The following is a 20,775-nucleotide window of genomic DNA, read 5'->3' on the forward strand; positions in this document are numbered from 1 at the left end:
AGTAAGGTTATGTAATCTACCACCGAATCTCTAAGCAGACATTGCATTCACCTGTTTTAAAAGAAAAGGTGTGGGAAGAGAAAAGGAATCTTCGTAGACTTGTTTCGAATAAATTAACACAAGCTTGACGAGATTCTCCCCACCTCTTTTGCATTATGTTTTTAATATTCTATTCTATCGAATACACGTGAGACGTGCTATAACCCTCTTTACAAGACTTATTATTGTCTTTTGTCTCTGAAATATTTGCTTTTCATTCCTTTTCATTCTAATGTCTATTAAAATACCAGTGGATTCACTAAATGTTCCATTACAATCGAGTTAATGTGGCCACCCGACCATATATCATTATTTCTTATAATTATAACACCCTGTCGGACTATATTGAACATACTGAATCATTTGGAATCTTTCGTCTTAAACATTTACAAAGAATAAAGGAAATTGCGGTCGTTCTTAAATAACATTAACAAGAATAAACAGTCGTGTAAAAGAACATACCAGAGGACTATTGTTTGAACTATACAACGCCTTTAAAGTATTAGCGTCTTATTAACATTCTTTCCAGACGTCCAGTCCAAAATTCTAAAGTTCTGAAAAAAATGTTTCTTTAAGTAAACACAAGTTGAATTTTCCAAATCAACAGAATGGAATTTACACATTACACCGTCACTCTGACTATTGGATATTTCTTTAAAATATGCATCTCATTCGCACAACATATCTGGCAGAAAAGGAAAGAGGGGGAGGGAGCTAGAAGAAAGAAAGGAGTCATACTGCGTAGCACTTGACATTAACAATTATATACTCCAGCGATTCCTCCTTTCATTCCTCTCCCCACCCTATCAAAATATTTTCTACCAATTACGTTGATTACATAGAATAATCAAACTTATACTCTGCAATTAAAGAACAAGATTCCTCGAGTTTTATCGTCTCTTTTTCCTATGACCTGTAGAATTTATTCTTTGAACTGGGTGTGTCCATATTCATTTGAAACGTGTAAATGTGATAAGGTCATTGCATTGATATCACACTACATGGTATTAACATACACATAGGTTATTGCTGTATCAGAGGCGTTTTTTCAAATAAACAAAATATGCAAATCACCCGCAACCTCTTAACAACTACAATCTATTGACCTAGTTTCTTTTGTTATTTATCAACGAATGTAGTATTAGAATTCCACAAATCTGTCTTTAATTGCTGATAAATACCATGCAGTTCGATATCAATGACTTTACGCTGCAATTAAAGAAGAACAAGATTCCTCTTGAGTTGTTTCATCTCTTTTTTTCTCTATGACCTATAGAATTCATTCTTTTGAACTATAGGTGTGTCCATACATACGCTTCATTTGAAACATGTGAATGTGATGAGGTCATTGATATCAAACTACATGGCATTAACATGCACATAGGGAGGCGTTTCTTCAAATAAATAACAAAATATGCAAATCACCCGCAACCTCTTATCAACTACGATTCTATAATTGACCTAGTTTGTTTTGTTATTTATCAACGAATGTATTATTAAATTACACAAATCTGTCTTTAATTGCTGATGAATTACATGCAGTTTGAGTGTCAACATAAATGACATTAGTCTTATTCCATCAAAATAGATAATCTGAAACAGAATTAATATATTCCATATCTTACACGAAAGTGTCGTCTCTCGTATCAGGTATGACATGATGAGCGGAAAGACCCCCAATAATTTTGGGAATGAGTTTTTCTTCATTTCCCTCCTTTATTTTTTTTTTATTTTTTTAATTTTTTTTTTAAATTCGCCACCGGCGATCGTGATACACGATACGCGATATCGATACGGCCAGTACTTTGATCGAGGAAAATGGCGTTGTCATCAGTGTGTGAAGAAATGTTTGGGAGCAATTCTTCCCGGTTTTGCTCCAACTCGAGAGTTGATTTTGATGTGAACTTCATTGCCGATGACCCCCTTTCTAATTCTAAATTCACTGTTCCTGCAGTTTCCGAGGTAATATACGAAATTTCGACAATAATTGCACTTCTCTTGGGCTCAGGCCGAGCCGCCTCGGGCGCGGGCGTAAGTGACGAAGCATTTCCATGCACCTACCGGTAGTCCCACTCGCGTCACACTAAGTTAGCGCGAGGTTATGTGTCATTATACCTAGTAGGCCTAGTACTAGTAGCTAGTAGTAGGCCCCACTCTAGGCGACAACGCAATACTTACCCGTGTTAAGAAACTGGGACTCCACTCACGCGCATTTGGGCCGCCCTAGCTTAGAACTAAGCTTTGTTTCACGAAAAATTGAATATTCTTATAATTCAATACATGTATAGTCACGTATTGTATTACCGGACACTATCATATTTCCGGACGCGCATAGTACTGCGTACGAAATCAATTTCGTACCGTAAGACTTCCGCAGTTCAATTTCACAGATCAATTAAAAGAACAAGTTTGCAAAAACAAGGCGAAAAAATCCAACTTTTACCTTATTTTTCTCTAAAATGACAGAAAATGCTTAAAATATCATATAACATAGTTTTGCATTAACAATTGATCCCAATTGATCTATTTTCTGATGGCAATACGGACCTAATTTCGGGCCTGATTCGCCGAATTTTAATCTCGTCCGCTCCATCGATCAGATCATCGACGGCGGCTAGTTCTCAATCCCGGCCGTCCGTGCGCGAGGTAGAGAGCCGTCAACGATCGTCTGCGCATCGATAGAACTTGACTGAGGGGTCATGATATGAACGAGCATAAATACTGGAAAGTGCCATATCGAACACGCAATCAAAAAAAATTAAAAAAAAATGAAATTAGTTAGCAAACACCAATACAAAGATCTGCTCAAAATCGATATAAGAAAGCAAACCAAAACTTAGAATTTACTCATGAGATGATATATCATGAAAAAATCACACCAACTTTTTCTTACACCATTATAATTAAGAATATTTTTACCCGTCCGTGGCGCGTCCGGAATTATGATGTAATTTGTCACGCACGAAAATAATTGTTTTTCGCGGAGGGGTATGCGGCAAGTGCGGTGCAAAGAAAACGGTTGGAAAATATAAAATAATTTCATCATATTCATAATTTTCAGAATATTTGGAATAGCAAGGTATAATTTTTCTTCATTGTATTTCCTCTAGTTGTCATTTTTAAAGCACTGAAATAAAGGTGTCCGGCAATAGGATACACTGCCATAACTAATTATAGGGTGTCTGGACGATCAAACGATAGCCTCAGCGATAGCTGCGGGAGCTCTTTGCCCATACCTAATACACGCACGGCAATGCGCGTCGCGTACTGAAGCGAAAATGGCACACACTTTTTGAATACAAGGTCCCCTTTGAAAGCTCAGAAAATTGTGATCTGATCATTTTTTAAAAACAAAAATGATATGGTTCGAAAGGGAATTAAATTTCCTATAATATGCTTCTAAGGACAAGTTTTCTCTTATATCATGAAGTGAAGATAATACGAAATTGCTGCTTACCCTTTCGACAGCACAGCGATCGAGGTTGCTACAAACTTGTCCAGCTGGACTTAAGCATTTCCGGGATCGCTGATTTCGATGGTGCACTCAGTTTTGAGCTGATTACACGAGATCACAATGCAAAATCAATTTGAAAATACCCTTGTGCAGACAAGCGAAATCTAGAGGCGTGGCGTACGCGTCTATTTTCTTGACAACGAAGCCATACGTAGAGCGCGTAAATCCCAAATTAATTTGCATCATATGCAAATTCGCGGCAAGCCGTCCACGTGAGCACAAGCGCGCGAGTTTGAAAACACATGAGTGAATGTGGAGTCCGCATGACTACGACTTGGTGTGTGAATGTTTGTGTGTAGAGGTGGAACATGTACGTTGGCTATGATGAGAAATACCACGCGGTTGTGTTGTTGTTGTGTGTGCATTCATTGACGATGTGTAAACGTTGAGATTTTATGTTCATATAATTTGTGCATGTTTTGTGTAGAGGATTTCCCTACCCGACTGCTCTATATTTTTGTCAATTTCACTCTTTTTATCGAGTGTGTTGTTCTTCAAGCATCCACTGATTTGTACATCGAGTGTGATGTAATTGCGATTCGCGAGGTCTTTGCTACTCGGATCATCAATATTTCGTGATATATCATCCCTTTCTTTGATATTCTGTGGCTGTGCTTCTCCGGTTTTCTCCTCCCGCGTTCTTCGTCTACGCACCCGAGTACCAGCCCGTTACTCAGCCTCAAAGCCCTCATACTTCCGCAAGTCCACATATCCGGCCGTTCGTGCAACTGCAAGTCAATAATAGGTTTGGTCTCAAATTTTGTATAGATTAAGTTTAATCTTGCAAAAAAATTGACTTGCCAGTATATTGCTCCATCATACCATGTCGGATTCACGTTCATTCGCAACCTCATGTTACAACTACAGGCCCAATAAAGATGATCTCTGTCTCCGATATCGAGACATCAAGCATTTTTTCGATTATTATGATGCCGAGCAGCAAAGACCTCGCGATGAGTCACGGCAGCACTGTCTGCTGTCGTATGTAAATATGTTTCCAAACAATAAATACCATCACGTCCATCTGGGTAATTTGAAAAGAAAGGCCGAAAAAAAATGTAATCAGGGGAGGGGTAATGAAAAAACTACAGAGTTCAAAACATTGTCAGAAATAGGGTCATTTTGTAATAGTTTGGGAATTTACGAGGAAGATGTACAGGCCGTGTTGTGTGGAGAATATAATAGGGAAAAGATTGGATGGGAGGGTCTCACAAACGGTGCTGTCATAGAATTATTTTCATGGGGAAGAAAGAGAGATATGACGACTGGACAATTTAAGGTTCTATTAGAAGGTTTTTTTGATGTAGATACGACGCTAATCTCAAATCAGAATTTGTACAAAAAGATAAGAAGTTTGTGTGATAGTGTAAGAAACAAGAAAAGAGTAAACAAGAATGAAGGTATAATGGATGATGTGTTTGTGTTCGCTAGAAAAGAAATGAAAAAGAAACAGAAAAAAAATATCAGAATAGAATTCAGAAAGAGTACCAATTCAAGGGTGTGCCGTCAGTGTAGACGGAACTGTGTTAGACCTCGTCAGAGAAGTGGATTTAAAGTAGATGCATCATATATGAAGAAAGTTGTTTTAAGGTTGAAGAAAAAAATTGAAAAACTTGAAGAAAAAATAGATGCATGCAGCGTAAGGTTTGTAAAGGCATGTGCTAAAAATAGGAATATAAAGAAGCGGAATGATAGGATGTTGAATGCGATGAAAGTTAGAAAAGAAACCATCATAAGATTGAACATAGAATTGTGCAAAAAAAGGAAAGTAATCACTAGCCTTGAGAATAGAATATTCATGCTTAAAAAAATTGTGAGAAGAGACAGTGACTTAGTAAGACGAAGGCAACAGAGCCGAAGTTATTTGAAAGCGAAGAACAAGATTAATTACATGCTTAGAAAAGAAAACAATCGAATGAAAAAGAAAATGGAAAAAATGACTGATAAGATCAACAAATTAGAAGAAAGATTGAAGGCAGATTCGCACGTTGTTGAGTTAAAGGAAGGAGGGAGATACAGTGATGAAGTTCGTTCAGTAGTACAAGAATTAGTTTGTTCAATGGGTGTTAGTACAAGGAAAGGTGGTGAGGTTGTGAAAACTGTACTAGAAGGGCTCTGTAATGTAAATATTAAGTCTGTACCAAAGAAGGATTTTGGATCTGCTATGTATATGGAAGCCAGAGCGCTCAGTTTAATACAAGCGGCAAATAAAATCTTAGATGAGAAGGAGGTTGATATGACAGTTGGAGGAGATGGTACGACCAAGTATGGTCATCACTATGGGGCGTATGATATTCATTTAAGTAGTGGGGAGTGTTTGGTATTAGGCGTCAGAGCAGGGGTTGGAGGTACAGCGGAGGAAATGTTAGAAACAATGAAGACGGTAATAGAAGATGTATGTTTGGTTACTAATGATGGAAGTAAGATAAATAATGTAATTAAAAGAATAAAAAACACAATCAGTGATAGGCACATAGTACAGAAGAAATTCAATGAACTACTACAAAATTATAGGAGAGAGATATTGCCAGCAGTTGTTAGAGAGTGGGCACAATTATCAGACCTGGAAAGGGAATCACTTTCAAAAATGAATAATTACTTTTGCGGATTACATTTTATAGTCGGATTGGCAGATCAGGCGGGGCAAACGTTGAAAGTGTGGGAAGATATGATATTTAATGGGGAACAGGTAGGGGCACAGAAGGTTGGAGTGGCGCCAAAAGGTGGAGAAGGTGGTGTAGTACGGTTAGTAAGAACGGTGTGTAAATCGATTCAAGACAGAGGATGTGAAAAATCAGGGAAGCCCGTACATTTCCGAGCATTTCTGAAGGAAAGGGGCAAAACGTTAATTCCGTTAGCTCCCTTTAAGGGTAATAGATTTAATATTTTATTTCACAATGGAGGAGGTGTTTATTATTTAAGACACGATTTACAGGATTTCTTTGCAGATCATAGGGAAGACAACTTATTAATTAAAGCAGTTGACTCAGATATAAATGTTCCCCAGTTTTTAACTGGTTGTAGGGCTTTAGGCCTCGTAAATAAGTTTGTAACAGCCCCATTGTGGCGAGTGTTGGAGGGTAAGGAGAAAATAACGACAATGGACGAAAGATACAAGATCATGTTGTCAAAATTTGAAGAATGGGCAGTCGACTCATCGCCATTACTGGACGGCACAGCCGTGTTATTCCACGATATACCAGTTCAAAGAGATGAAGTATATGAATCACTTCTCACAGGAGACGATGCAGTTACAAAACAAGTTCTCGAACTTATATTCAGTAGTTATGTCATGATTACGAGTAGGCTTCTTGGGGAGCACATTTCTTCTCATTATAGTGATGTTAATGAAAACGAAGTTAGTGGGGTACCTAAGACAAATGTGTCCGTTGAAAGAGATTTCGGAATGATGGATAGAATAATGAGAGAGAAGCCAAGGGCGAGTATTTATGCAGTGGAAAGCATTATAATGTACACTAAGAACAATACAAACCAATGGGTCAGAGAATTGGAAGAAGAGAAAAGGGCGGAGTACATGAGTATAGCTAGAAAGCATGTTGTCAAGCAAAGAAAGGAATATTGTCAGAGGGCGAAGCAAATTTGGGAAGAAAGGGAGAAAAAAGTAAGAGAAAGGAGAGATAGCAAGGTCCAAAAAGAAGAAAAGGAAACGGTAAGAAAGGAAAATATATATGAGGAAGTCAGAAATGTATGTGGTGGTATATGGATGTCAGAAGATGAAATAGATCAAGGACTCGCTAGGAAGAACAATGACATTAAATTGGAAATGCTGAAAGTACAATTGAAAGCTAGACGATATGTGTTCGGAGAGAAAAACACAGAAGGTATCTTCAATTTCACAGAAAGGGGTAGAGTGAAGACTTGGGAGGAGTTAAAGGAACAGTTGATTTCAGTCGTGAGAAGGAGCAGAGAAAGAACTCAAGAGATTGACAAGGATGACAACGAAGTAGAGGAAATCCTGCTCGCACCAGAGGAGAGGGTATACCAGTTCAAAGAAGAAATGAAAAGGAAGAGATCCGAGATAGAAAACAAGTCAAGAAAAAGAGTAAAAAGAGGCCGACACGTGGAGTACAATGATTTAGTTGGTAAAATTGTTCAACATTTAACAGAAGATGATGAAGGAGAAAATTGGTACTCCGCATTCGTCCTCAGTAAAAACAATGAGTCGATGAATTTTGTCTATTTGTCCAATACACAAACTGTATACTCGTATCCCAAAAATGATGTAGTTGAAGACTTGAACAGTGGAGATATGTATGTTAAAGATATATCAGCAAGAGAATTAGTAGGGTATAAGATAAGACACAAATGGGAAGTAGACAACGCAAAGGTATGGTTTACCGGTTATGTAGTTGAGGCAGAAGATGGCTATGGTGTAGATAAATCTTGCAAGGTGGAATACGAGAGTTTAAATGATGAAAGCGATGACGAAGAAAATACATGGGAGGGAGCATTGCTGGAAGATTATTGGAAAGGAGATGTGCGAATTTTTGAGAAAGTTTAGTTGGGCCTATATAAATCGAATTATATAAGGTATAATTGCCAGAATGAGCTTATTTTAATAAATGCAAGAAAACAGCAAGTGATATATATATATATACACACACATATATGAATATAGCTTTATGGCTGCATAAATCGAGTTACAATGTATACTTGATTGCAATACATGGAATTATAAAAAGGAACATAACTATGTAGTTATTATAACATATTCCTATATACTAGTATTGAATATCGAGTTGCAATGAGTGCTCGATTACATTTATTTTTCCGGAAGGAGAAAATAGTGACTGATCTTTTTGTTCTGCTATAAACATGCATTCATGAACATGGTCGTCCACGGGTCTGTGGTCTCGCCTGATATTGCATATTTACAACATGATAATGTTGACCAATAGATGACCTTTGACGTAATGATCATCATGAACCCACGTGTGAACGCTTTATTTGTAAATATGAATTTAGTGTAAACACAATTCATGCAGCCATATGAGAGCTATAATTATAGTTGAACAGACGCTCAAAAATAAAGAGCATAAAGAGTGGACTTACCTTTTGAGTTCAGCAAGTTGTTATCTTGTGGTGGAAGGTCAACGCGGTATAAGTATAAACCGAAGACTGTCAACACTGGAGCTCTTTTTGTTATTTATTATACAACACAGCAGTAATCAAGCAAGCTCTTGGCAAATATAATTATACATTTTGAACATTCTCAATTGGGAGTATAGGCCCTTACGCAGTAATTACGAAGTAATCAATTGCGTGAATTATGCACATATTGAACAGAACTTTTACTCTCATAGAACGACGAGTTTATTCTATAAATGTATTGACTTTTGTAAATGAATCAATACCTGTGTAAATATATAATATGTATATATGTTAACAAAATATGGTAGAGCAGTCGGGTAGGGATACTGTTTTTCATATAACCTATTATTGCCTCGGCTGTATGGCCATTATGATATGATAATTATATACTCCGTGATAAGGAGTCTATATGAATGTATATAGAGTCATAACGCTATGAAAGGTATATGAACTATACACTCTGTAAGCCCCTTGCGGTGATCGATCTGTGATGCTGCCAATTTCATGGGGAACTCAATGTTATGAAAATTAATAATTGGGGATACAGAAAACACAATACAATGAGAGATATTAAGCAAGTGGCTTGAAAGGCCTATTTATAATAACCACGTCGTGTCCCAAATTATGCTTAATATTTAGCTGAACTTCCAAATAATACAGCAATTTTCATGCAAAGAATAATGCGTATGGTAGTTCATGTGTTCAATGTTTCCCTAATTGAAAGTTGACAAAATATTGAGGCAGTTACTCTCAGTCGTATATTATCTACAGATTCTTCAGAAAAACCTTCTGGACATAATTATTACAATTGTGAACGGTTTATAATATCTCACTTGGTAATATTTCGTCATTTTGTGAGTTAACATCATTAAATGAAACAGCATATATATGTCAACTCGATTTTAGAATAAAGATGACTTGAACAGTTGACAAGAAAACAGAAATACAAGCTCTATATACGCGTGTTATTTTGAGTTCTCGCTGATTCTCATTTCTTAGGTCCGACGATCGAAACCCCTGATCGTTTCCTAATAAATCTGAAATAAAGAAAAGTAGAATAAAGTTATATTTTCATCTTGAATTGTGCATCTAAAAATGATGGTAAACATAATGCATCATGATGAAGTGTGTTTTGATGGAGATGATTTGCCTGCATGGAATGAAGTGTGGATGTGGATGTTTATGGTTTTATGACATTCCGTGTGATGAATATACTAACAGAGAAAAAAGTCAAGAAAATCAATGCTACATTTCTTTCCACAATGCATGGTTTTAATGACTATTTCCTTTTTTCCCCCTAAGTGATGAAATGGATTCACGATGATGACTGGCCTTTGTGATAAATGAACTCAAGGTGATGATGTACGATTGGGTGTGTATGGTTATGATTGCATGATGGTTTGAATAATAGGCAATTCCATAAAATGATCAAGCTCTTTGTACATTCGACCCCCATTTTTCTAAAGTTTTACATCACTTAATAAAATGGCCAAGTCATGGTCAGTTGACAGCGTTAAAGAACCCAAAATTTATAGAGATAGAAAACTTAATGAAGATCCCAAATGTAGAGGGTTGAACGTACATTTTATGAAATTGCCCTATAAAAAATGACATAGTGCGTGACGCGTGTTCGATGGTGGTTGACAATGATGATAAATAACGTAAGACTTCTATGTATGTGGGGTGAGGGGGGGGGGGGTAAATCAAATCAGCAATCATGATCGTTATGAAGTCGGAAGAAATAAAATTGACAAGCAGAAAAAAAATAGATCAACTAAAACAGATTATCAACTAAAATTTAGGGGAAACCATCCACCTCAAATTAAGGAGAGAACCTGTTCCCCGCCGCCACCCCCAGCCCCCCCCCCTTCGCCGCCTATGGTGGATAAGACATTACTATGACGTATTGCAATGTCATTCTGGTACGTCATATTAATGACTCATCACTCCATAGAGATGTATACTAAATGTCTCTATAGATGCATCACTCCATGCTGCACGTGGGTTGCCGTCGCACACACAATCACTGAATCAGGGAATCCCTGGTGGTGCACAAAAACAATGGCAATTGCATAATATATAGCGGTACGGCACGGTGCACGTAAATCACATACATTCACACACCATTATTGTGTGCACATAATACATGTACTACTAGTAATTGCAAGTCCGATGAATATGCATTGCCATTATACGAGTACCAGTAATCTCTATTGTGACGTATCTGTGACCTTTCAACTAGAGCAGTGACCTAAACGTGTCCGTCTACGAACGCATTATTCATGAGCAGTTGTAAAGTTGCGTATTTGAAAGGCAAACTTGACAACCCAAGCGGTAATGATCGTATTGCGCGCCCTTTCAACTCCGCCCCTTCAATGCGGCGTATAGCAGCTCTGTGTGTGTTTTCGGTCAAGCAAAATGTGCCACTATCGGTGTGATATCGCTTGCGTTTTGATCTGAAAATATGCCAAACTTTAGAAGCAAATATCTCTGGATTTAAATGCTTGTGAGTTATGAAACTTGATTTACATGTTATTTAAGATATTCTCTTCACTTTCTGCTACGAGACAGTGATTAAATTCACAAAATAGGCGATTTCTGAAAAACGTCCAGACACCCTACTAATTAGATTGGTATGGTAGTGGATCGTATTACCGAACACTTCATGAATTTGATCATATCAAACACATTATTCCAATAAAATTCACCAAACTTTCACCATAAATACACAAATACCTACAAAATATAAACATGCAGAAATTTTGCCGAAATTGTTTTTCATTTTTACGACATCAGCTTCCAATCGGACCCCTCTTCGCAAGTGAAATATTTTGGTCACTTGAAAAGGTATGGTATTACCGAACGTGTGTTTTCTATGGGAAAAGTTGGGAAAACAACAAAGTCACTGATGAGCTATTTTGACCATATTTTATTGTTTTGAGGATATAAAGACTTCGAAATTGTGTTTTTGATAATTTTTCATCATTTTTCTATTTAAGTTCCCTTTGGGAGGAAGTTGCAAAGGTTTGAGCGTATTTGATTATTTTCTGACGCATATGATGCGCGCGTTCGGTAATACAAGGCCGGTCGGTAATACAATCACTCACTATACTGTCAAATCCCAGGGGGACACTTCCCCCTAACCCAAAATAGTAAGTAGGGGCACATTATCAAATGTCCCCCTACTATTTTTGTTCTTTTATATATGATGGAAAGAAATAGGCCTACATCATTTAAATCGAAGTAAAACATGTATTTTGGACGAGACGACCTTCTTTTGGGGGTGATAAACCTTCCTTTTTTTTGCCTGTTTTCCAGCCCCTGGTCCCCTACCTTAGATTTCCACCCTTGCCTCCCACTACTCTAGTCTTAATATTGTTTGCAAATCTGTTTTGTAAATTAAAGGGGAATTTCACCCTGATAAAAAGATGATGAAAATATGAGAAAAATCATTTCAAAATATCGATGAAGGTGTTATTTGACAAAAAATGGAGTTGATAGAATTTAGAATGCTTGATTTATTGTGACGTCTATAACGAGCAGTTGCTCTATCCTAAATATAAAATGCCCAAATTTCCCATTTTTAATGGTCCGTAACGACCCACTTTTTTCTTTTTGATAACAAGTATGAATTGATATACTAAATGTACCATAAAAATCATTATCATGTATTTCTTGACATTTCATTTACTTTTTTACCATAATAATAGCTGCTTGCAAAGGCCTACGCCGTCACAAAAAAACTTGGGGGGGGGGGCCACTTACATTGACGAGTGGATACCATGCGCGACCAAAAAAACACGTAAAAAGGATGTCCTTTTCACGATAGGGCACGTTACCTACGTAACGTGATAAGGGTGTCAAAAACACAAAAATAACGAAAAAAGGGTATCTATTAATTCGCTAGGAAAACCGTCGTGTTTAGGGTCTAATTTGCGGGGATGATAAAACAAAATCAAAATGTTTTATAAAGGATGTCCTTTTTGCTCCAACACTTCGTGTTTAGAGTCCGATTTGCGCGAGGTGTAGAAGGTGGGGTCGTACTAAACCAAATAAGGTAAAGCCGACGACCGAAGGACCCGTAACAATAAAACATTCCTGTACTTGTTTAGGGGTTCATTTCAGGGAATATTTGCCAAGAGTATCGTTTTGTTTCCAATACTTGTTAAGGGTAGGGTTTCACACGCCAATACTTGTTAAGGGGTGCATTTTCAGAATATGGAAATTACGTGTTTAGGGTGCTTTTCGAGACCCCATGGTCGCGCATGGTATCCACTCGTGAATGGAAGTGGCCCCCCCCCCCGGGCAAAAAAAAAATCTTACCTTTGAAAAAGATTGGTGGGGGATGGATTTTCCTCGAACGCATACCAATTTTTTTTCTGCTATTTTCATAATAAACTTTAAATGAATTCAACTTTGCACTACTTAATTTTTTCAAAGACAAAATAACAAAATTACATCTCGTCATCATCATCACCACTATCATTAGCATCACCATCATCATCACCACAACCGTCACCACAACCATCATCATCACCAAGATAATTTTCATCATCATCATTGCCATCATCATCTTTTTTTTTCTTTATTTTTTCCCCATCCCTTCTTTTTTTTCTTCCAATATTCCTCCTTTTTTTTTAGAGCGGCACACCGTCATGCTCCCTCACTGATTATCCGCCTCTATATGCTTGGTGTTGTATAAATTGGCGGATACCTCATAAAATGAAATACTGAAGAGAAAATAAGGAAAGGGAAAAAGTAAGAAGAAAAAGAAGATGAGGAGAAGAAAAAAAGAAAGCCAAACAAATGAAACAAAACAATGTCAAAATTTCGTAATAAAGTCTTCTACGTCAGTTTAATAATGATGTTTTCATTGAAATGAGAACAAAAAAAGAATTGAAACCATAGGCGGCGGAAGCGGGGACGTTCCCCCCTAAATTTGTTGTTGACCTTTTTTTTTTTTTGCTTGTCAATTTATTTTCCTACGTCCCCCCCTAAAATGTTTGGGTTGAGAGCCTTTTTTTTTTTGCTTGTCAAAATTTTTTAGGTTGTCCCCTCCTAAAATTTGGGGCTTCCGCCGCCAATGATTGAAACAATGAGGTAAAAAGGACTACATTATATAGTGTAAAGAAATAGAGGGAAGCTCCGAGACAATAAAAAGGTTGAAAAAGAAAAAAATGTGAAAACACAAAGCTCTCACAACATGAGCATAATAACAATAACAAATAAGCGAGGACAAGTAGCTGAGGGACCCCCAACTCTCTCTCTAGTTATCTATCTATCCGACTCGATTATATAAGAGAAGAATTTACTAATCAAAATATTATGAGCAAAAAGCACGAGCTGATATTTTTTATGAATATTCAAAACTGATAGAGAGACGCAATCGAATTATTCGATTGCGACAAAATTGATGATCTGAGAATTTATTGTTTTTAGGAATTCATTAAAAGCATAAAGTTGATCAGCATTAAAATATGGCAGGCGCAACGCATGAGCTAAAGCTTTATAGGCATACACCGATAAAAAATTTTAAGTATTTTTGGTAATCATGAAAAAAATTGATATTTCATGAAAGAAAGCTCAAATCCCGAGGAGGAATATTCTTATGAATTGACTTTAAAAAAAACTGTGGTAAGCCCCATTTAATATTTGATTATAAGTCGAATAAAACAGTAAAAGCTGAAAAACGTTCGCGTGATATTTGGCAACCTCCCCCCCAAAAAATAAATAAATAAAAAATAAAAAAAGTTTTTAACTATAATAATGATCGAAGGTAATTTTGTCTCGCGTAGAACTGGACAAATGAAAAAAAGATTGTCACTAAAAAAATGAAGGTAATTTTGACCCACGTAAAATTTGGCGAGCCCCCCCCCCCCAAAAAAAAAGGAAAAAAGGTTTTAACAAGCAAAAAAAGGCTAAAAAGAGAAAGAAGAGACAAGAATATGAACGAAATATCCCCATTACAAATAATGCTGTGATCATCATAAGGGAGGGGTCGCATAACTAGTATGAACAACGTATTTAATTCCAAAATATTTACTACAAATCTCAATAGGGGGATCGGGCAGAAATGCCCACCCCCACCCCCCCCCCCCGATCCGCCACTGATTCCAATCAATAATGACATTTATCTGCAATACTGATACTTTGGAATCAAGATACTGAAGATTGATACGCTTTACATAAATTATGAACGTCTGACAAAAAGATAATCTACCGATCACCTGACCGATCAGCTGACCAGTTCGCGTATCACTTCGGAGTTGATCACTTGTCGCAGCTGTGTGGAACGCTCACCGAAAATCAACAAAAAGGGCCTGAAATGTAAGTTTAATAGTAATTCATTTTAATTTCAACTCATTTTTTGAAGTATTTAAAGGCTTCCCACCAAATGAAAGTCATATCGCATAACTCCAATTTGTATTAAGGCCCCGGGGGGGCCACTTCCATTCACGAGTGGATACCATGCGCGACCATGGGGTCTCAAAAAGCACCCTAAACACGTAATTTCCATATTCTAAAAATGCACCCCTTAACAAGTATTGGCGTGTGAAACCCTACCCTTAACAAGTATTGGAAACAAAATGATACTCTTGGCAAATATTCCCTGAAATGAAACCCTAAACAAGTACAGGAATATTTTATTGTTACGGGTCCTTCGGTCGTCTGCTTTACCTTATTTGGTTTAGTACGACCCCACTTCTACAACTCGCGCAAATCGGACTCTAAACACGAAGTGTTGGGGCAAAAAGGACATCCTTTATAAAACATTTTAATTTTGTTTTAACATCCCAGCAAATTCGACCCTAAACACGTAATGTTCCTAGCGAAATAGATACCCTTTTTTCATTATTTTTGTGTTTTTGACACCCTTATCACGTTACGTACGTAACGTGCCCTATCGTGAAAAAGACATCCTTTTTACGTGTTTTTTTGGTCGCGCATGGTATCCACTCGTCAATGTAAGTGGCCCCTTCGGGATTAAGGCGTACATTTACCAAAGTCTTGGGTTTGAAATCAGAACTGAATTGTCTAACCCATAATTTTGGGTAATGTCGCCTATGAGGTTCATACATGTTAATGTTTGGACCTCATTGGTACTAGGAGTGGTAGGCCCGTGCCGTGGGCCGAGAGCGTTTATCGTGTCAAAACGTTTCAGTTGGAGCCTGAGGTTTTTTTTATATATTGAAAAAAAAGGAAAAAATGCATTGATTGGGAAAGATTGGGAAATCGCTTGTTCCCACAGTCATCAGTAGAGGCGCTGGTCAGAAAATTGGGATCGTCCCAGTTTACAGGGACTGTCTCAGGATTTCTTCACACAAGAAATCTAAGAAAGTTCATTCACCGATGCCGACACCAATCAAGAGTGCTAGTCAATGTAAACATATCGGGTTTCATAACAAGATTATTGGAAGATGGCAAGTCATAATAAATAAACGGTGAACTGGGGGGAATTGAGGTCACTGAATCTATTTTTAGCACTCTCAATTCCCCTAATTGCTGTCTTTGTCCCGGTAGCGCGTTTCCGTTTTACACCCTGGCGAAGGCATTTTCCGGAAAAGTAGCCAAAAAGCGACTAGTGAAGAGTCTACACACGTCGCTGGTTGCATGCAGCGTGCGACACAGGCGAGTCCATAGAGATGTATATTATTGACACTAGAGGGCGGACTTCATCAAATTGCTGTGATTCCATGTTCGGGGCTGCCGCCATCTTAAAGAGGGCAAGAGCGCGGATTTATAACACACGGCTCTATGGGAGAATATCACATATTTCACTTTTTTACATTATATTTTCAATTTAATGCTGTATGCAACGTTAAAATCACAAGGCAAAACATTTTTATGTTAAAATATATGATAACCATGCATATTTTATAAAGGAGATGGACTGAACATCCAGAAAACGGGGGAAAAATAGGTTGCTGTACGTGCATTACCTATGATGTAGATCTGGGCTTGGTCTGAAGTTTCCCCTCCTTTCAGTTAATTTTGAGGAAATCAAAGTAGAAATCATATGGTGAATCACTGATAATCCCATTAAATATAATATTGGAGACTATGCGACGTTCCTATATTTAACACCACCGGTGTTAAATCTAGCAGCCCAATCAATAAAGGACCTCACCATCTGGTGTTGGAGTTACACTGCCACTGCCGGTGTTAAGATTACCAACATTAGGGATGTTAAAATATATCAACACCAGTCTTGGTGTTCGATTTGAACACGAGTCGGAGAATGTTATGAAGTTGACAACATTTGGTGTTCATTTGACACCCTCGAACACCTGCAGAAACGGCGAACATTTAAACAAAAGTTTAAATCACCCATTGGTGTAAAAAAAATACCAACACCACTTAATTACACCAGCTTTGGTGTTGTTTCACGGTTCGGATTCACACCATTTGGTGTCCGATTTCAAGTTCTTCAACACCTGCAGCCTGACGGTGTAACTTAACACTAGGGTATTTTTTTAAAAATACCCCAACAACAGACAGTGTTGAGTTACTCCAGTGAAGTGTAACTTCAACAATAATTTTTGTTAAAACTATCCAACACCTGTCACGGTGTTGTTTCAACACTTCTGAGTATTTGGTGTTTATTTTACACTCTAAGTGTTGTTTCAATACAGTATATTGCTTGAACACTAAGTGTCAAATGAGCACCAAATCAAGAGAACATATGAACACTCTAAAGTGTTAAGTTGACCTTATCTGACACCCTTGTCACGGTATATGCTATATGATGGCTAATATATTGAATAACTACTATACTCAGTCGACCTCGTCGTTTTCCCCCGTTTTCTGGATGTTCAGTCCATCTCCTTTATAAAATATGCATGGTTATCATATATTTTAACATAAAAATGTTTTGCCTTGTGATTTTAACGTTGCATACAGCATTAAATTGAAAATATAATGTAAAAAAGTGAAATATGTGATATTCTCCCATAGAGCCGTGTGTTATAAATCCGCGCTCTTGCCCTCTTTAAGATGGCGGCTGCGCAATACATGGAATCACAGCCGCATTACGCGCGCGTCAATGCGAGCGATTACTCTAGTGTCAATATACATCTCTATGGGCGAGTCCACCACCGCATGCAATTTGCACAGTTACTGATCAGAGCACAGAGTTCCTCGGCACTTCATGTACAGAGAGAGCGGCAGTCAGGAATGAAATCCGAACATGCTTTTGCAGTCGCGTTGTTTATGATAGTTTTTTCTACAAATAAATTATTAACTATATGAATAGAATGACAGACAAAATCAAAATAAACAGATACTTATAATGGAAAGAAGTTTGATGGATTGATACACTTAGAAGCTGCCGAAAGATAGATATAGAAGACTGATAAATAGATATTGACAAGATAGACAGATAGATAGATAGATAGAAATAGAGAGAGAGAGGGGGGTGTATAGATAGATAGAAAGAGAGGGGTGTATAGATAGATAGAATGAGAGAGAAAGAGGGAGAGATGGATGGATAGATAGATAAATAGAGAGAGGGGGAGAGACAGAGAGGTCGATATATGAGGGAGAGGGGGAGAGAGAGAAAGAGAGAGAGAAGGATAGATAGATAGATAGAGAGAGAGAGATGTTATAGATAGAAATATGGACGGACAAAGAGAAAGAGAGAAAAAAGACAGACAGATGCTAGAGAGGGAGAGAGATAGAGAATTTGAGAGACAGATAGATGTTAGATAGATAGAAAGATAAAGAATGAGAGAGACGGAGAAGATAGACAAATTAACAGATAGATAGATACATAGATAGATAGATATATAGATATATAGAGAGAAATAGAGAAAGACAGACAGATGGATAGATAGAGATAGATAGATGAGAGATAGATAGAGGTTTAAAGAGGGAGAGAGACAAAGAATATTAACAAATTAACAGATAGATAAGTTAAAAAATAGATAAATAGATAGAGAGAATAAGAGAAAGACAGACAGATGGATAGATAGATAGATAGATAGAGATATTGAATAGATAATTAAAGAATGAGAGAGACAGAGAAGATTATTAACAAATTAACAGATAGATAGATACTCTAGTTAAAAAATTGATAAATAGATAGAGAGAAATAGAGAAAGACAGACAGATGGATAGAGAGATGGATAGAGAGATAGATAGAGAATTTGAGAGATAGATAGACGTCAGATAGATCAAGAATGAGAGAGAAGAGCGACAAATTAACAGATAGATACTGTAGTTACATAGGTAGGTAGAGAGAGAGAAATAGAGAAAGACAGATGGATGGATAGATAGAGAGAGCTATAGAGAATTTGAGATAGATAGATGTTAGATAAAGAATGAGAGAGACAGAGAAGATTATTAGATACTGCAATTACATAGATAGATAGAGATAGAATTTGAGAGATAGATATATAGGCAGATAGAGAGAAAGACAGACATCAGCAAATCGGCAAGGCAAATGATCAAGGCAAACATTCGTATTGAACCTGGAAAGTATAAGCTCAGCTGCATATGTTCTGCGGATAACTTCGGTGCGGACTTTGGATCGCGCGCCCAGCTGATAATGTAAACAAACGTAGACGTAGACTCTTCACTAGTCGCTTTTTGGCTACTTTTCCGGAAAATGCCTTCGCCAGGGTGTAAAACGGAAACGCGCGTCCCGGTAGGGAGAAGTGAAGAAAAAACGTCCCCATAAACAAGGACAGTCTCAATTTATCAAGACATAATTTGTTTTGGTTTATAAGGATATCCTCGTTTTCTGGGACAATCCCAATTTTTGGACCAGCGCCTCTACTGGTCATATCGCTGCAGTTAGTGAAATATGTAATTCGGAACTCCGGTTTGTAGGCCTAGACCAAAAGCTTCGGTCTCTGTTATGTTGGTTGTTCAGCTGAACTTCGTTGGCTTCACTCACCAAATACATAGACCGAAGTTAAACCGTCGTCTGTACGGGGGCTCAATGGCCACGGCTAATTTCTTGTTTTTCTCCTCAATACCGTTAATGTTGTAAGTTAGAGCAATTACGGGATCGGAGTTCGGTTTGGAAGTTTTGCTCCTAAAATCGGTTCGGATATCGGATCGGAAGATATTCAAAAACAAAAAAATACATTAAAATTTGTATGTGGCCGGTGTGTGGACAAATGCGGCATGCACACTGATGGCAGAATTTGTTTTGATCTCCGACAAAAGCGGAGGAAGGAGATGATGAGTTGTTTTGATCTCCGACATAATCAGAGGAAGGAAAATAAGATGACGTTCCAGCGCGCGACACTACCGCCGATCAACGATAGGCCTCTTCTCTACAGCATTGTGGTGATGGCGGAGGCCGCATTACTTACCGAAAAAGACGCACTATTATCCAAAGTTGTTTACGATGATATTCACCTTCTCTACAATATCGTAGTGATGGCGGAGGTAATCGTAAACTCTTAGAGGTCGCATGACCTCCCGAAAAAGACGCATTATTATCCAAAGTTGTTTACCATGATATTCACCTTCTCTACAACATCGTAGTGATGGCGGAGGTAATCGTAAACTCTTAAAGGTCGCATGACCTCCCAAAAAGGACGCATTATTATCCAGAGTTGTTTACCGTGATATTCACCTTCTCTACAACATCGTAGTGATGGCGGAGGTAATCGTAAACTCTTAAAGGTCGCATGACCTCCCGAAAAGGATGCATTATTATCCAGCGTTGTTTACCATGATATTCACCTTCTCTACAACATCGTAGTGATGGCGGAGGTAATCGTAATCTCATAAAGGTCGCATGACCTCCCGAAAAAGACGCATTATTATCCAGAGTGGTTAACCATGATATTCACCTTCTCTACAACATCGTAGTGATGGCGGAGATAATCGTAAACTCTTAAAGGTCGCATGACCTCCCGAAAAAGACAGATTATTATCCAGAGTTGTTTACCATGATATTCACCTCTACAACATCGTAGTGATGGCGGTGGTAATCGTAATCTCATAAAGGTCGCATGATCTCCCGAAAAAGACGCATTATTATCCAGAGTTGTTTACCGTGAAATTCGTAAATATTACCGCGCATGTCAGCGTGTTCAACTAAATCTTATTTGCCTCCGCTTAAGATCAAAACATATCGTCTTTTCGTTGTTTTT

The 20,775-nt window shown here is 37.7% G+C and overlaps 1 protein-coding gene across 1 annotated transcript in view; it reads left to right on the top strand.

The window, feature by feature from the left end:
• The first annotated feature begins 1,828 nt into the window (after nucleotides 1–1,828).
• The window catches only part of LOC121408139 (proteasome subunit beta type-5-like), a 64,989-nt gene continuing 46,042 nt past the window's right edge, over nucleotides 1,829–20,775 (top strand). The window contains exon 1 of the mRNA XM_041599467.1: nucleotides 1,829–2,001. Coding sequence (XP_041455401.1) covers nucleotides 1,858–2,001 — 144 coding nt within the window. The 5' untranslated portion in view covers nucleotides 1,829–1,857. The remainder of the gene's footprint in view (nucleotides 2,002–20,775) is intronic.

The sequence above is a fragment of the Lytechinus variegatus genome, chromosome 2 (assembly GCF_018143015.1).
Source record: "Lytechinus variegatus isolate NC3 chromosome 2, Lvar_3.0, whole genome shotgun sequence".
Classification (NCBI taxonomy): Eukaryota; Metazoa; Echinodermata; class Echinoidea; order Temnopleuroida; family Toxopneustidae; genus Lytechinus; species Lytechinus variegatus.